Below are 17,807 nucleotides of genomic sequence, written 5' to 3' on the forward strand. Positions count from 1 at the left end.
GCGGCGAGAAGATCCAAGATGGCGGCTTTGACCTGGTCCAGATTGATGACTCCTCCAGAATGGCGAGTAACTTTTGTTTAAGTTGTCTTCTTGGCTGAATTATATGCTCAAAATTAGCCTTAGCTCAATGTTAGCCAAGCTGTGCTTCACTGTCGTATTAGTTTGTTTCACTGTTGGCTCAATTATGTTGGCTTAATGTTAGCTTAATTATTAGCTCAATAGTAGCCGTAGCTCATTGTTTTCCATACTTTGTACAAATATAAACAAATGTTGGTGTTTTTTATGTTTGTGGCTGAATTTTATGCTCAATGTTAGCCAAGCTGTGCTTCACTGTCATATTAGTATGTCTCACTGTTGGCTCAGTTATGTTCCCTTAATGTTAGCGTAAATATTAGATCAATATTAGCCATAGCTCATTGTTGTGCGTTCTTTGTACAAACATAAACAAATGTTACTGTTACTTTTGCCCAGGGAACACAAAACAAGACTTCTATAGATGTGTATTTGAGAGGGATAAGTTTGCTTTGTATTCCAGATGACCTGTCACGAGCCAGTTTACATACTGTAGATCCATTTCACAACATGTTTTTTATTCCAAATCATACAGGATTATAGGCTAAATCCCTGGGTGGATGTGGGCGCCACCTTGTGGCTAAACATTGACACTGAAGTCATCATAACTTAATTTTAATTTTCAAATGATTATTAATACTATTATATTGGAATTTGAAGCCGTGTCAGTCTTGAGTGTGGGTGATGGGGACCTCTGCTGGTGACATTAGATGCTCTTTATTTAGGCAGGTTAAAAGTTTTCTACAATAATGCATTCACACACTCAGCTAAAATAATAATTATAGCAAACATGTCCTTCTCCCAAACAACCTGCTGTTATAGTTTCACTTAACAAAAGTAAATGTATATTTTGAACGCGACCAGAACATTCTGGCAACCAAAAATTGTTAGCTGGGTAGGATACCTCTGTTTTGTTAGATGAAATCCTGATCTAGTCAAAGGCACCAACTTCAGTTTACAGTATAAAACAGCATAGAACAGAATAAAAACAGTTACTTTAATCAACTGCAAATCTGCCCATTTCTGTCTAACTTTACCAAAGTATGTATCTGATATCTTATCTTTGATGGTCAACAAACGGATGCAGTCACGCTATCTACGTTTATTTTAGTTCCACAGAACTGGACATGGGTCCATCCCATATTTTCATGTAATACATCCATGTAACTGACTCATTAAAATGTTTGCACAATCTGCCAATTTCTGTCTAACTTTATCGAAGTCCAGCACAGCCACACCTAGGACTACACCACTTCTCTGTGAGAGGGGACTGAAAAAATGTGTGCTAATGAGATTGGCTAATGTTGTTTTAGCCCCTCCTTTAACGCTGATGGTACGTTCCACAACAGTATATAATTCCCAGACTGAACACAAACTCCTCAGTCCTGAGTTCATCTGTTAATTCGTAGAGTTTTCACCATGGAACCCGACAAAAAGAAGTCTGGAGAACTTTCGGAAGTGAAGGTCGCCGATGCGGACACTCAGAAGCTCTGTGACGACGTAAGTAGGAACAAATAAACACGGTTACACTCTGACTTTGTTTGTGTTGAAACCGTTACTTGTGTGACTCATTGTCATCCTGATGTCTCGTCACGATCACTCAGGTACAAAGCGATGTTGAGGACAATGTGTTGAGGAGCTATGTTGTCTTCACTGCAAAGAAATACAGGACGGATCTTCAGGCCCAAAGCAACTACTTTGTTAAGGTAACTATTATTTTTACAGAGCAAAGAGACCTCATGGAAGATTATATACATATTACCCTGTCTTATCTGACAGAGCTGTAAACAGCTCTCTTGCAATGAGAGTCAATAGAGGAAAACATGCAATAATCCATCATGGCACACATGAGTTGTTGATCCACCGCAGCCACTTTTAAGTTCAGATTTCTTTAAGTGACACAAAATGAGGCAGCAGTAGACCCTGCAGTGCGTTTTGTCGTGTACTGGTGAGCTAAAAATGCTGATTTTTCCTCCATGGATTTGTGCTTCTCCTGCAGAGAAAACAAACAATTCCAGTTGTTTAGCAGCAAACATATTCTGAATGTGTTGTAGACTTAAGTAGACATAGATTTTATTTGGTTAAGTGTCTAAAATCTGTTTTCTCTACGGCATCTTCAGCCTTCTGTCAAACTAGTGAGTGCAGATGGTGCAGTCAGCTCTGACTATAAATCTGTATCATATACATCACTTTTCAAAAAACTAAACTATCACCTTAAAGTTTTTTTTTTAATTTATTCACTGTCTACCACTTCATCCTCCACATTAAGGTCACAGGAGTCAATGCCAACTCAAAAGTCAGAACTAAATAAAAACTAAAACAAATGAAAATTCCATAACTATTCTTAACCTTGTTGCCTGCTTTTGTTCCCTTGCAGGTCCACGTGGGAAAAGGCGAATATATTCACCTCCGTATATTCCAGAAAGAGACGGGTGCAGTGGCTAAGCTGACCAGTCTGCAGGAAAACAAGAGCCTTGATGATACTATTGAACCCTTTTAAAGGGATAAGAATTCAAAGATCCCTATGAGAGCTCACAGGCAGTTTTTTCTCTCTCCTTTATAATCACTCAAGCTTTTAGATCTTAGCTCTCTATGTTGAACTGTGTTGTACAACATGAAATGTTGATCATAGGATGTCAATGTGGAGCTTTTTTTTACTGAGAGATTGAATAAATGACTGCATAAATCATATTTGTTGTTGCATGTTTTGTTATTTTGAAAGCCCAAAACACACATCCACACCATAATCATTTATCAGGATTAGAATACTTTCTTAATCCTGGATGACATCTTGTGGTCACACAGTTGCTCTATGCCAGATGTAAGAGATATAGGACGAGTTACAAAAAGGAAAGTACCAAATACAAAGTGCTTCATGGGTCTGCTCCCACCTACTTAAAAGCTCTCATAAAGGCTTATATCAGTGTTTTTATGAAAATCATTGAACATAACATTGAGGGACATAGACAAACAATGCAGGTGTCATTTCACAGATAAGATATGATAGTCCGAGGCGTGGTTATGCCAGGACGTAACACAGAAGTGGCAACATTTTATGAGTCAGTTCCATGGCTGTATAATATAAAAATATGGGATGGACCCATGTCCAGTTCTGTGGAACTAAAATAAACGTAGATTACGTGTCTGCACCCGTTTGTTTATCTTCAAAGATAAGATATCAGATACATACTTCAAAGATATCACAATGTAAATCTAGTATAAAAGTATACAAATATGTTGCCACTTCTGTGTCACGTCCTGACATAACCACGCCTCGGACCATGGTCGTCCCTCTGCAGGCAACAACACTTCAGTAACTGTATTCAGAGTATCATAATGCCTCCTACTGGCCCAAAGCTGCTGTAGCACACAGAAGTCAAGTCACAAATAAACAGAAAGTTGTGCTACATTTAAGAAGAAGAAAAGTGGACGTTCTCTTAAGGTTGTGGCAAAGTCACGTTCTGGGAACCTTTAGAGAACGTTCTCCAAACAGTAACATACTGAGAACAAAATGTGTAACCAAAAACTCATGTTAGGAAAACTTTCCATATCAACCACAGGAGAACTTAAGGGGGGAACCTTCAGGGAACGCCCCCGCAACCAAAAGGTAACGTTCCCAGAACGTTCTGGCAACCAGAAATTGTTAGCTGGGTAGGATACCTCTGTTTTGTTAGATGAAATCCTGATGTAGTCAAAGGCACCAACTTCAGTTTACAGTATAAAACAGCATAGAACAGAATAAAAACAGTTACTTTAATCAACTGCAAATCTGCCCATTTCTGTCTAACTTTACCAAAGTATGTATCTGATATCTTATCTTTGATGGTCAACAAACTGGTGCAGTCACGCTATCTACGTTTATTTTAGTTCCACAGAACTGGACATGGGTCCATCCCATATTTTCACGTAATACATCCATGGAACTGACTCATAAAAATATGTTTGCACAATCTGCCAATTTCTGTCTAACTTTATCGAAGTCCAGCACAGCCACACCTCGGACTATCACATCTTCTCTGTGAGAGGGGACCGAAAAAATGTGTGCTAATGAGATTGGCTAATGACGCCGTTGTTGTGGCTCCTCCTTTAACGCTGATGGTACGTTCCACTACAATATATAATTCCCAGAGTGAACGCAAACTCTTCACAGTCCTGAGTTCATCTGTTAATTCGTACAGTTTTCACCATGGAAAGCGAAAAGAATAAATCTGGAGATCTTTCGGAAGTGAAGGTCGCCGACGCGGACACTCAGAATCTCTGTGACGACGTAAGTAGGAACAAATAAACACGGTTACACTCTGACTTTATTGTTTGTATTGAAACCATTACTTGTGTGACTCATTGTCATCCTGATGTCTCGTCACGATCACTCAGGTGAAAAGCGTCGTTGAGGACAATGTGGGGAAGAGCTATGTTGTCTTCACTGCAAAGAAATACAGGACACAGCATCAGGCTGGAACCATCTACTTTGTTAAGGTAACTATTATTGTTTACAGAGCATAGAGACCTCATGGAAGATTATATACATATTACCCTGTCTTATCTGAGAATAAAGAGCTACTTTTTAGCTTATAAAAGCAGCTTGTGCACTGCACCACCCACCTTGTTCAAAATGCATCTGCTCTGCAAGTATTTTGTTGCTTCTTTTTGCTCTTTTTATACTGTTTTTTTGTTTTGTAAGCTGCTCAACTCTCTTGCAATTTAAGTCCATAGAGGAAAATTCGCAATAATCCTTAATCCATCATGGCACACATGAGTTGTTGATCCACCGCAGCCACTTTTAAGTTCAGATTTCTTTAAGTGACACAAAATGAGGCAGCAGTAGACCCTGCAGTGCGTTTTGTCGTGTACTGGTGAGCTAAAAATGCTGAATTTTCCTCCATGGATTTGTGCTTCTCCTGCAGAGAAAACAAACAATTCCAGTTGTTTAGCAGCAAACATATTCTGAATGTATTGTAGACTTAAGTAGACATAGATTTTATGAGGTTAAGTGTCTAAAATCTGTTTTCTCGACGGCATCTTCAGCCTTCTGTCAAACTAATGAGTGCAGATGGTGCAGTCAGCTCTGACTATAAATCTGTATCATATACATCACTTTTCAAAAAACTAAACTATCACCTTAAAGTTTTTTTTTAATTTGTTCACTGTCTACCACTTCATCCTCCACATTAAGGTCACAGGAGTCAATGCCAACTCAAAAGTCAGAACTAAATAAAAACTAAAACAAATGAAAATTCCATAACTATTCTTAACCTTGTTGCCTGCTTTTGTTCCCTTGCAGGTCCACGTGGGAAAAGGCGAATATATTCACCTCCGTATATTCCAGAAAGAGACGGGTGCAGTGGCTAAGCTGACCAGTCTGCAGGAAAACAAGAGCCTTGATGATACTATTGAACCCTTTTAAAGGGATAAGAATTCAAAGATCCCTATGAGAGCTCACAGGCAGTTTTTTCTCTCTCCTTTATAATCACTCAAGCTTTTAGATCTTAGCTCTCTATGTTGAACTGTGTTGTACAACATGAAATGTTGATCATAGGATGTCAATGTGGAGCTTTTTTTTACTGAGAGATTGAATAAATGACTGCATAAATCATATTTGTTGTTGCATGTTTTGTTATTTTGAAAGCCCAAAACACACATCCACACCATAATCATTTATCAGGATTAGAATACTTTCTTAATCCTGGAGGACATCTTGTGGTCACACAGTTGCTCTATGCTAGATGTAAGATATAGGACGAGTTACAAAAAGGAAAGTACCAAATACAAAGTGCTTCATGGGTCTGCTCCCACCTACTTAAAAGCTCTCATAAAGGCTTATATCAGTGTTTTTATGAAAATCATTGAACATAACATTGAGGGACATAGACAAACAATGCAGGTGTCATTTCACAGATAAGATATGATAGTCCGAGGCGTGGTTATGCCAGGACGTAACACAGAAGTGGCAACATTTTATGAGTCAGTTCCATGGCTGTATAATATAAAAATATGGGATGGACCCATGTCCAGTTCTGTGGAACTAAAATAAACGTAGATTACGTGTCTGCACCCGTTTGTTTATCTTCAAAGATAAGATATCAGATACATACATCAAAGATATCACAATGTAAATCTAGTATAAAAGTATACAAATATGTTGCCACTTCTGTGTCACGTCCTGACATAATCACGCCTTGGACCATGGTCGTCCCTCTGCAGGCAACAACACTTCAGTAACTGTATTCAGAGTATCATAATGCCTCCTACTGGCCCAAAGCTGCTATAGCACACAGAAGTCAAGTCACAAATAAACAGAAGGTTGTGCTACATTTAAGAAGAAGAAAAGTGGATGTTCTCTAAAGGTTGTGGCAAAGTCACGTTCTGGGAACCTTTAGAGAACGTTCTCCAAACACAGTAACATACTGAGAACAAAATGTGTAACCAAAAACTCATGTTAGGAAAACTTTCCATATCAACCACAGGAGAACTTAAGGGGGGAACCTTCAGGGAACGCCCCCGCAACCAAAAGGTAACGTTCCCAGAACGTTCTGGCAACCAGAAATTGTTAGCTGGGTAGGATACCTCTGTTTTGTTAGATGAAATCCTGATGTAGTCAAAGGCACCAACTTCAGTTTACAGTATAAAACAGCATAGAACAGAATAAAAACAGTTACTTTAATCAACTGCAAATCTGCCCATTTCTGTCTAACTTTACCAAAGTATGTATCTGATATCTTATCTTTGATGGTCAACAAACTGGTGCAGTCACGCTATCTACGTTTATTTTAGTTCCACAGAACTGGACATGGGTCCATCCCATATTTTTACGTAATACATCCATGGAACTGACTCATTAAAATACGTTTGCACAATCTGCCAATTTCTGTCTAACTTTACCAAAGTATGTATCTGATATCTTATCTTTGATGGTCAACAAACGGATGCAGTCACGCTATCTACGTTTATTTTAGTTCCACAGAACTGGACGTTGGTCCATCCCATATTTTTACGTAATACATCCATGGAACTGACTCATAAAAATATGTTTGCACAATCTGCCAATTTCTGTCTAACTTTATCGAAGTCCAGCACAGCCACACCTCGGACTATCACATCTTCTCTGTGAGAGGGGACCGAAAAAATGTGTGCTAATGAGATTGGCTAATGACGCCGTTGTTGTGGCTCCTCCTTTAACGCTGATGGTACGTTCCACAACAGTATATAATTCCCAGACTGAACGCAAACTCCTCACAGTCCTGAGTTCATCTGTTAATTCGTAGAGTTTTCACCATGGAACCCGAACTGAAGTCTGGAGATCTTTCGGAAGTGAAGGTCGCCGACGCGGACACTCAGAATCTCTGTGATGACGTAAGTAGGAACAAATAAACACGGTTACACTCTGACTTTATTGTTTGTGTTGAAACCATTACTTGTGTGACTCATTGTCATCCTGATGTCTCGTCACGATCACTCAGGTGAAAAGCGTCGTTGAGGACAATGTGGGGAAGAGCTATGTTGTCTTCACTGCAAAGAAATACAGGACACAGCATCAGGCTGGAACCATCTACTTTGTTAAGGTAACTATTATTGTTTACAGAGCATAGAGACCTCATGGAAGATTATATACATATTACCCTGTCTTATCTGAGAATAAAGAGCTACTTTTTAGCTTATAAAAGCAGCTTGTGCACTGCACCACCCACCTTGTTCAAAATGCATCTGCTCTGCAAGTATTTTGTTGCTTCTTTTTGCTCTTTTTATACAGTTTTTTTGTTTTGTAAGCTGCTCAACTCTCTTGCAATTTAAGTCCACAGAGGAAAATTCGCAATAATCCTTAATCCATCATGGCACACATGAGTTGTTGATCCACCGCAGCCACTTTTAAGTTCAGATTTCTTTAAGTGACACAAAATGAGGCAGCAGTAGACCCTGCAGTGCGTTTTGTCGTGTACTGGTGAGCTAAAAATGCTGAATTTTCCTCCATGGATTTGTGCTTCTCCTGCAGAGAAAACAAACAATTCCAGTTGTTTAGCAGCAAACATATTCTGAATGTGTTGTAGACTTAAGTAGACATAGATTTTATTAGGTTAAGTGTCTAAAATCTGTTTTCTCGACGGCATCTTCAGCCTTCTGTCAAACTAATGAGTGTAGATGGTGCAGTCAGCTCTGACTATAAATCTGCATCGTATACATCACTTTTCAAAAAACTAAACTATCACCTTAAAGTTTTTTTTTAATTTGTTCACTGTCTATCACTTCATCCTCCACATTAAGGTCACAGGAGTCAATGCCAACTCAAAAGTCAGAACTAAATAAAAACTAAAACAAATGAAAATTCCATAACTATTCTTAACCTTGTTGCCTGCTTTTGTTCCCTTGCAGGTCCACGTGGGAAGAAGCGACTATCTTCACCTCCGTATATTCCAGAAAGAGACGGGTGCAGTGGCTAAGCTGACCAGTCTGCAGGAAAACAAGAGCCTTGATGATACTATTGAACCCTTTTAAAGGGATAAGAATTCAAAGATCCCTATGAGAGCTCACAGGCAGTTTTTTCTCTCTCCTTTATAATCACTCAAGCTTTTAGATCTTAGCTCTCTATGTTGAACTGTGTTGTACAACATGAAATGTTGATCATAGGATGTCAATGTGGAGCTTTTTTTTACTGAGAGATTGAATAAATAACTGCATAAATCATATTTGTTGTTGCCTGTTTTGTTATTTTGAAAGCCCAAAACACACATCCACACCATAATCATTTATCAGGATCAGAATACTTTCTTAATCCTGGAGGACATCTTGTGGTCACACAGTTGCTCTATGCTAGATGTAAGAGATATAGGACGAGTTACAAAAAGGAAAGTACCAAATACAAAGTGCTTCATGGGTCTGCTCCCACCTACTTAAAAGCTCTCATAAAGGCTTATATCAGTGTTTTTATGAAAATCATTGAGCATAACATTGAGGGACGTAGACAAATAATGCAGGTGTCATTTCACAGATAAGATATGATAGTCCGAGGCGTGGTTATGCCAGGACGTAACACAGAAGTGGCAACATTTTATGAGTCGGTTCCATGGCTGTATAATATAAAAATATGGGATGGACCCATGTCCAGTTCTGTGGAACTAAAATAAACGTAGATTACGTGTCTGCACCCGTTTGTTTATCTTCAAAGATAAGATATCAGATACATACATCAAAGATATCACAATGTAAATCTAGTATAAAAGTATACAAATATGTTGCCACTTCTGTGTCACGTCCTGACATAATCACGCCTCGGACCATGGTCGTCCCTCTGCAGGCAACAACACTTCAGTAACTGTATTCAGAGTATCATAATGCCTCCTACTGGCCCAAAGCTGCTATAGCACACAGAAGTCAAGTCACAAATAAACAGAAGGTTGTGCTACATTTAAGAAGAAGAAAAGTGGACGTTCTCTAAAGGTTGTGGCAAAGTCACGTTCTGGGAACCTTTAGAGAACGTTCTCCAAACACAGTAACATACTGAGAACAAAATGTGTAACCAAAAACTCATGTTCGGAAAACTTTCCATATCAACCACAGGAGAACTTAAGGGGGGAACCTTCAGGGAACGCCCCCGCAACCAAAAGGTAACGTTCCCAGAACGTTCTGGCAACCAGAAATTGTTAGCTGGGTAGGATACCTCTGTTTTGTTAGATGAAATCCTGATGTAGTCAAAGGCACCAACTTCAGTTTACAGTATAAAACAGCATAGAACAGAATAAAAACAGTTACTTTAATCAACTGCAAATCTGCCCATTTCTGTCTAACTTTACCAAAGTATGTATCTGATATCTTATCTTTGATGGTCAACAAACTGGTGCAGTCACGCTATCTACGTTTATTTTAGTTCCACAGAACTGGACGTTGGTCCATCCCATATATTTACGTAATACATCCATGGAACTGACTCATTAAAATACGTTTGCACAATCTGCCAATTTCTGTCTAACTTTATCGAAGTCCAGCACAGCCACACCTCGGACTATCACATCTTCTCTGTGAGAGGGGGCAGAAAAAATGTGTGCTAATGAGATTGGCTAATGTTGTTGTAGCCCCTCCTTTAACGCTGATGGTACGTTCCACAACAGTATATAATTCCCAGATTGAACACAAACTCCTCACAGTCCTGAGTTCATCTGTTAATTCGTACAGTTTTCACCATGGAACCCGACAAAAAGAAGTCTGGAGAACTTTCGGATGTGAAGAACGCTGATGCGGACACTCAGAATCTCTGTGACGACGTAAGTAGGAACAAATAAACACGGTTACACTCTGACTTTGTTTGTGTTGAAACCATTACTTGTGTGACTCATTGTCATCCTGATGTCTCGTCACGATCACTCAGGTGAAAAGCGACGTTGAGGACAATGTGTTGAGGAGCTATGTTGTCTTCACTGCAAAGAAATACAGGACGGATCTTCAGGCCCAAAGCAACTACTTTGTTAAGGTAACTATTATTATTTACAGAGCATAGAGACCTCATGGAAGATTATATACATATTACCCTGTCTTATCTGAGTGTCATGATTTATGAGACACATTAAATATGAATATGCTAATTTTTAGTATATTCAAGTATATTTTGCATTCCCACTTAACCAACATGTCAAGGACAGAGTTTGAGCAAAGTTTTTACGGCCAAAAAACCCCCAACTTTCACTCTCCTTCTCCTTTTTTGGTTTTTCTTGCTCTTTTATTGCTGTTTTTTGTTTTGTTTTGTAAGCTGCTCAACTCTCTTGCAATTAAAGTCCATAGAGGAAAATACGCAATAATCTTTAATCCATCGTGACACACATGAGTTGTTGATCCATCGCAGCCACTTTTAAGTTCAGATTTCTTTAAGTGACACAAAATGAGGCAGCAGTAGACCCTGCAGTGCGTTTTTCGTGTACTGGTGAGCTAAAAAATGCTGATTTTTCCTCCATGGATTTGTGCTTCTCCTGCAGAGAAAACACAATTCCAGTTGTTTAGCAACAAACATATTCTGAATGTGTTGTAGACATAGATTTTATTTGGTTAGCCCTTTAGTTAAGTGTGTAAAATCTGTTTTCTCTACGGCATCTTCAGCATTCTGTCAAACTAATGAGTGCAGATGGTGCAGTCAGCTCTGACTATAAATCTGTATCATATACATCACTTTTCAAAAAACTAAACTAAACATAATCCATAACTATTCTTAACCTTGTTGCCTGCTTTTGTTCCCTTGCAGGTCCACGTGGGAAGAAGCGACTATCTTCACCTCCGTATATTCCAGAAAGAGCCAGGTAGAGAGGCTAAGCTGATTCGTCTGCAGGAAAACAAGAGCCTTACTGATGAGATTAAATACTTCTAAAGGGATAAGAATTCAAAGATCCCTATGAGAGCTCACAGGCAGTTTTTTCTCTCTCCTTTATAATCACTCAATATTTTAGATCTTAGCTCTCTATATTGAACTGTGTTGTACAACATGAAATGTTGATCATAGGATGTCAAAGTGGAGCTTTTTTTACTGAGAGATTGAATAAATAACTGCATGAATCATATTTGTTGTTGCATGTTTTGTTATTTTGAAAGCCCAAAACACACATCCACACCAAAATCATACATCAGGATCAGAATACTTTCTTAATCCTGGAGGACATCTTGTGGTCACACAGTTGCTCTATGCCAGATGTAAGAGATATACAACGAGTTACAAAAAGGAAAGTACCAAATACAAAGTGCTTCATGGCTCTGCTCCCACCTACTTAAAAGCTCTCATAATGGCTTACTCTAACTCTCGACTACTCCGGTGCCAACGCCCCGCACAAGACAATCCCGAGTCTGGATTCCGGACTCTTTTCATGTCCTACCAAGTGCTACAGGGGTGATCTTCAAGAAGACCCAGCTCATCCATATACATAGAATACATAGAAGAACGCCACAACGCCAATCAATGCTTTGTTTTATTTAAACCAACGTCATTTCAGATGTAAAAAGGTTGGAGATCCCGGGAAAAATAAATAAAAGGTGGGTAACGCCAGGCCAGCCACACAATGGACGATAGGACCCAGAGCGTCCCCGTGCGCATCAATGTTTTCAGCACTGGACAGCGACACATGAGCTTGACTGTCTTTCACTTCAATGACATTCCCTTTAACCAGCACAGAGTGGAGGTAAATTGAATGCAAAGGCACACCCATGATATTCATACCAAATCCACAAACCAGAACATCACATTTTAAGAGCAACACGTCTTGTAATATAACTGGCTGTGATGTGTCAGTGTCCCTTTACATAGCTTATGGGTAATTTGGGATCTGAATTTGATAGAGAAACCCAACCCTTAATCGGAAAAGGTTTAGTTGAAGCTGGACTTAACAGAGACTGCTGAACAGGTGAAACCTCAGCTTTTCATAAAGTAACTGCCATAGGAGATTTGTTGTGTTTTTTTATTTCAGGCAAAACAGTTGTTTATAGTATGTCCTTTTTTTGGAATAGAAACAAACTGGTTTATCCTTAATAATCCCATTTGGTGAATTTTTATTGGAAATATTGTTCAATAACTTTGCTATTGTACATTGCAGAGTCACCAAAATCACCTCATACACGTTATGAATAACAAATACTAATGAAAACATGGAGGTACATTTAGTGGATAGAGCATATAAAAGAGAATATTGATTGACCTACATCCACGCACCTCTTCACACAGGTGTTTTCAATCAGCTGATGACGCAGCTTCCTCCTCCAGTCCACGTGGCGTCAGTTTAGTGTCGTTACTTTGAAGAGAAGCCGCACAAAACGAAAATAGACCCGAAAAAAAACCGCCGCGTGACGTCAGACACCGAAAAGTTGGTCTCGTGCAGCAGCTCCTGTTTAATGACGCAGCGAGAAGATCCAAGATGGCGGCTTTGACCTGGTCCAGATTGATGACTCCTCCAGAATGGCGAGTAACTTTTGTTTAACTTGTCTTCTTGGCTGAATTATATGCTCAAAATTAGCCTTAGCTCAATATTAGCCAAGCTGTGCTTCACTGTCATGTTAGTTTGTCTCACTGTTGGCTCGATTATGTTGGCTTAATGTTAGCTTAATTATTAGCTCAATATTAGCCGTAGCTCATTGTTGTCCATACTTTGTCAAAACATAAACAAATGTTGTTTTTTATGTTTGTGGCTGAATTTTATGATCAATGTTAGCCAAGCTGTGCTTCACTGTCGTATTAGTTTGTCTCTCTGTTGGCACAATTATGTTGGCTTAATGTTAGCTTAATTATTAGCCATAGCTCATTGTTGTCCATACTTTGTACAAATATAAACAAATGTTTTTTGTATGTTTGTGGCTGAATTATTATTATTTAATTTTTGGTCAATTGTGGCTCGTTATCTTAATTGGGGGCATTTTGTCAGGTCACGTGGAATTTTGATTAATGTTATATTCTCAAAGTTGTTTGGATAATGTTATGAAATACTTAACCGTCTTAAACGGTTTTTTCTCAGATTGTATGCTCTCAAGAAGGAAGAGTACATTGAATAGCCACCAGGGGGCAGGCACTTTCTTCTCACTCGATTTATAGGGACAGTAAACATTTTCCTAAATAGTTAATGGTCCTCAATCGCTCCTTTCAATTTAGTACATTTTTCCACTTCATGTAAATGTGTTTTTCTAGATACACTTTGACGTGTAAGATGCAATGTGTAAATGGTAAACTTAAGCACAATATTTTCAGGTTTTGTGTTTAGATTCATGTTAAACAAAGCAACTGGAACTTGCTTAAGAGTCATTGCACGAGAAAACCAGGCAGAGGTGGGAAGATGGGGGTCAGCCAAATCGGCCCATACTTTGTATGTGAGATAGGTATGTGGAACTATGAACAGCCATATCATTTTAAACCCTCCAGCTATTTTTCGTTATGGAGATCTGGGACCCCCCTCCGAGACCCTCCGAAATCAGGTTATTTACGGCTGAAAAATACTGAAGTTTTGATGGCTACCGTTAGAATTCTGAAAAAGATATGGATATAAGTTTTATATTTCCACATAGCATAGGTTTCATTGTTTTACAGACCAAAAGTTGAAGAGGAAGCGTTGAAGTTAAGAGGGTGTGCTAGGGCGTTACCGAAACCAATGAAAGCAGAATTTTCATACCTATGAATTTTTGTCATTTTCAAGGCGCATTATCTGCCCTGGGCAGTGGCTTTGGAGAATGGTTTTACTGTTGCTGGAGAGAGGAACATCTACTGATTCAAAAACAAGCGTCGTAAATTTGGGCCACACATAACGCGGGCCGTGACTGGGGGGTCTTTATGGGGATTTTGGGGGGTTTGGACTATAGTAAATCTAGTAATGACGTCTCGCTACAACAATTTAAAATTTTAAAACAATTGTTTTAAAAAGTCTAATTAATTAGTAGCACAGACAATGAAATGGCCGTGTCAAATTTGAATGATTGTTGATGTGAATTAATAAATGGTCCTTGAATTATCCAGATATGTTGTCCGTAGTGGTTTCTGATCTGTGAAATGGCTGCAGGCCAAGCTTGTGGGATCTCTTTTGCCTCGAGGCTGGCACAAGGCCAAATCTGAAACTAGTTCTCCGTGTATTGACTGAGATTAAGAGAAAAACAGGGTTTCACTTTGGCACTACGAACTCCTGGTTGGAAAATGAGTAAAGTTGCAGTTTCAATTCTGAAGTGGACCCTGAAACTCGATCACAGATTCACTGATGCAGAAATGGAGAAGTCGTGCAGTACCAAGCAAGCAACAGCGTATCATGGGAAATTGTGAAGCGGTGGCAGATAATTGTGGACTGACTAAATGTATTAGTCACCCAATATACAGACCTCATTTCATTAAAGTAACTGTTTTTATTCTGTACTATGCTGTTTTATACTGTAAACTGAAGTTGGTGCCTTTGACTACATCAGGATTTCATGTAACAAAACAGAGGTATCCTACCCAGATAAAAAATGTTGGTTCCCAGACCGTTACTTTTTGGTTGCGGGGGTGTTCATTGAAGGTTCCCCCCTTAAGTTCTCCTGTGGTTGATATGGAAAGTTTTCCTAACATGAGTCTTTGTTTACACATTTCGTTCCCAGTATGTTACTGTGTTTAGAGAACGTTCTCTAAAGGTTCCCAGAACGTTACTTTGCCACAACCTTTAGAGAACGTCCACTTTTCCTCAGGGCACCAAGCAAACTAACAACAAAACAAGTGTTTTGTGCAAATTTCCCCTCATGATACCAACAGTCTTCTTCTTAAATGTAGCACAACCTTCTGTTTTGTTGTGACTTGACTTCTGTGTGCTATAGCAGCTTTGGGCCAGTAGGGGGCATTATGATACTCTGAATACAGTTACTGAAGAGTTGTTGCCTGCAGAGGGACGACCATGCAACCACAAAATTAAGTAAATGAATAAATATTATTGTGTTTTTATCAAAATCATTCAAAATAACATTGAGGGACGTAGACAAATAATTGAAGGTTTCCTTTTCAAGGGCCATTTCACGGAGTAGATATGGTAGTCTGAGGCGTGGTTTTGCCAGGACCTGACACAAAAGTGCCAACATATTTTTATGAGTCAGTTCCATGGATGTATTATATTAAAAAAAAATATGGGATGGACCCATGTCCAGTTCTGTGGGACTAAACGTAAATGACGTGTCTGCGCATGTTTGTTGAATACATGTGCCATTGACTTTATTGCATATAGTTCAGGTAGTTTTTACAATAATAATAAAAACATAGTCGTATGTGGGGAGCTCACAGCTCCGGGTATTTCGTATAAATAACACCATTATGGCCGTGTTGCTTTTAACTAACCTAGAAAGCTGGACTTTTCCCATGTACGGAGTCATGAAAGTCAACTTCTATTTTAGTTCCACAGAACTGGACATGGTTCCATCCCACATTTGATCAAATACATCCATGAAACTGATTCTTAAAAATAATTTGACACTTCCGCGTTCACATCCCAGCACAGCCACGCCTCGGACTATCACATCTTCTCTGTGAGAGGGGACCGAAAAGGTTATTCTTAATTATTTGCCAGCGTCCCCCAAAAATGTTATTTCTGAATGCTTTCCATAAACGCATATGTTCTTGGTTAATTTGTTTTAAAAGTGTGCTAACGAGGTTGGCTAATGACGCCGTTGTTGTCGCCCCTCCCCCCTCCCCCTTTAACGCTGATGGTACGTTCCACAACATCATATGATTCCCACACTGAACACAAACGCCTCACAGTCCTGAGTTCATCTGTTAATTCGTAGAGTTTTCGCCACATAAACCGTCGAAATGATGATGTGTGGAGGTACTGGGGACGTGAAGAACGCCGACGCGGACACTCAGAAGCTCTGTGACAGCGTAAGTAGGAAAACATAAACGCGGTTACACTCGGGATTTATTGTTTGTGTTGAAACCATTACTTGTCATCCTGATGTCTCGTCACTCAGGTGAAAAGCCACGCTGAGGCCAAGGTGGGGAAGAACTTTGATGTCTTCACAGCAAAGACATACAAGACGCAGGTTGTGTCTGGAATGAACTACTTCGTTAAGGTAACTATTGTTGTTTACGGAGTATAGAGACATCGTGGAAGACTGTGTATTTTAATATTGCTCTGTCTTATCTGAGAATAAAGAGCTACTTTTAGCTCTTGTAAGCTGCACAAACAGTGTGTCATGATCCATGAGGTACATTGAATATGAATAGGCTCATTTCTTGAGTAAATTCTGCATTCCCACTTAACCAACATGTCCAGGACAGAGTTTGAGCAAAGATTTACGCCCAAAAGAACGTTCACGCCCCCACCTTGTTCAAAATGCATCTACACTGCTTTTTGTGGCCTTGCTCTCATCTACTCTGCTGATTTACTGCATTTTTTTTTGCTGTATACTGTTTTTTTGTTTTGTAAGCTGCTCAACCCTCTTGCAGTGAAAGCCCATAGAGGAAAATCCACAATAATCCATTGTAGCACACATGAGGTGTTGACCCATCACAGCCACTTTTAAGTTCAGATTTGTGACACAAAATGAGGCAGCAGTAGACCCTGCAGTGCGTTTGTCGTGTACTGGTGAGCTAAAAATGCAGATTTTCCTCCATGGATTTGTGCTTCTCCTGCAGAGAAAACAAACAATTACAGTTGTTTAGCAACAAACATATACTGAATGTGTTGTAGATTTAAGTCGACATAGATTTTATTTGGTTAGCCTTTTAGTTGAGTGTCTAAAATCTGTTTTCTCTACGACATCTTCAGCCTTCGGTCAAGCTAATGAGTGTAGATGGTGCAGTCAGCTCTGTCTATAAATCTGTATCATTTTCATAACTTTTCAAAAAACTTAACTATCACCTTCAAGTTTTCTTTGATTCTTAACTTTGCTGCCTGCTTTTGTTCCCTTGCAGGTCCACGTGGGAGGAGACGAACATCTTCACCTCCGCATTTACAAGAAACTGCCATGTAACGGAGGAGAGGTTGAGCTGACTAGTCTGCAGGAAAGCAAGAGCCATGAGGATGATATTGAATACTTCTAAAGGGATAAAAATTCAAAGATCCATCTGAGAGCTCATTATATCTCTCCTTTATAATCACTCAAAATTTTAGATCTTAGCTCTCTATATTGAACTGTGTTGTACAACATGAAATGTTGATCATAGGATGTCAAGGTGGAACTTTTTTTACTGAGAGATTGAATAAATAACTGCATAAATCATATTTGTTGTTGCATGTTTTTTTATTTTGAAAGCCCAAAACACACATCCACACCATAATCATTTA

At 39.2% G+C, this 17,807-nt stretch overlaps 4 protein-coding genes across 4 annotated transcripts; all 4 read left to right on the plus strand.

The window, feature by feature from the left end:
* Positions 1-1,491: 1,491 nt before the first annotated feature.
* LOC310937269 (cystatin-B-like) lies at positions 1,492-2,572 on the plus strand (the record flags this gene model as incomplete). The annotated part of the gene is made up of 3 exons (XM_083901499.1): positions 1,492-1,572; positions 1,677-1,778; positions 2,450-2,572. 3 exons carry the CDS (start codon positions 1,492-1,494, stop codon positions 2,570-2,572), a joined length of 306 nt encoding a protein of 101 aa, XP_083757625.1.
* Positions 2,573-4,258: 1,686 nt separating this feature from the next.
* On the plus strand, positions 4,259-5,476 carry LOC310937270 (cystatin-B-like; the record flags this gene model as incomplete). Its single annotated transcript, XM_083901500.1, has 3 exons — positions 4,259-4,339; positions 4,447-4,548; positions 5,354-5,476. 3 exons carry the CDS (start codon positions 4,259-4,261, stop codon positions 5,474-5,476), a joined length of 306 nt encoding a protein of 101 aa, XP_083757626.1.
* A 4,765-nt stretch (positions 5,477-10,241) lies between these two features.
* On the plus strand, positions 10,242-11,413 carry LOC310937271 (cystatin-B-like; the record flags this gene model as incomplete). Its single annotated transcript, XM_083901501.1, has 3 exons — positions 10,242-10,322; positions 10,427-10,528; positions 11,291-11,413. 3 exons carry the CDS (start codon positions 10,242-10,244, stop codon positions 11,411-11,413), a joined length of 306 nt encoding a protein of 101 aa, XP_083757627.1.
* Positions 11,414-16,263: 4,850 nt separating this feature from the next.
* Positions 16,264-17,736, plus strand: LOC310937110 (cystatin-B-like). The gene is made up of 3 exons (XM_083901304.1): positions 16,264-16,399; positions 16,489-16,590; positions 17,435-17,736. The coding sequence occupies exons 1-3, from the start codon at positions 16,331-16,333 to the stop codon at positions 17,561-17,563; spliced, it is 300 nt and encodes a 99-aa protein (XP_083757430.1). The 5' UTR covers positions 16,264-16,330; the 3' UTR covers positions 17,564-17,736.
* The last annotated feature ends 71 nt before the right edge of the window (positions 17,737-17,807 follow it).

The sequence above is a fragment of the Microchirus variegatus genome, assembly GCF_963457635.1.
Source record: "Microchirus variegatus genome assembly, chromosome: 15".
Taxonomy (NCBI): Eukaryota; Metazoa; Chordata; class Actinopteri; order Pleuronectiformes; family Soleidae; genus Microchirus; species Microchirus variegatus.

Bases quoted from the DNA above. Each gene is read 5' to 3' on its own strand.
- LOC310937110 (XM_083901304.1), top strand. From the start codon at position 16,331: ATGATGATGTGTGGAGGTACTGGGGACGTGAAGAACGCCGACGCGGAC. The intron at 16,400-16,488 runs GTAAGTAGGAAA...CTCGTCACTCAG, and splicing joins CTCAGAAGCTCTGTGACAGC to GTGAAAAGCCACGCTGAGGC. The intron at 16,591-17,434 runs GTAACTATTGTT...GTTCCCTTGCAG, and splicing joins GAATGAACTACTTCGTTAAG to GTCCACGTGGGAGGAGACGA.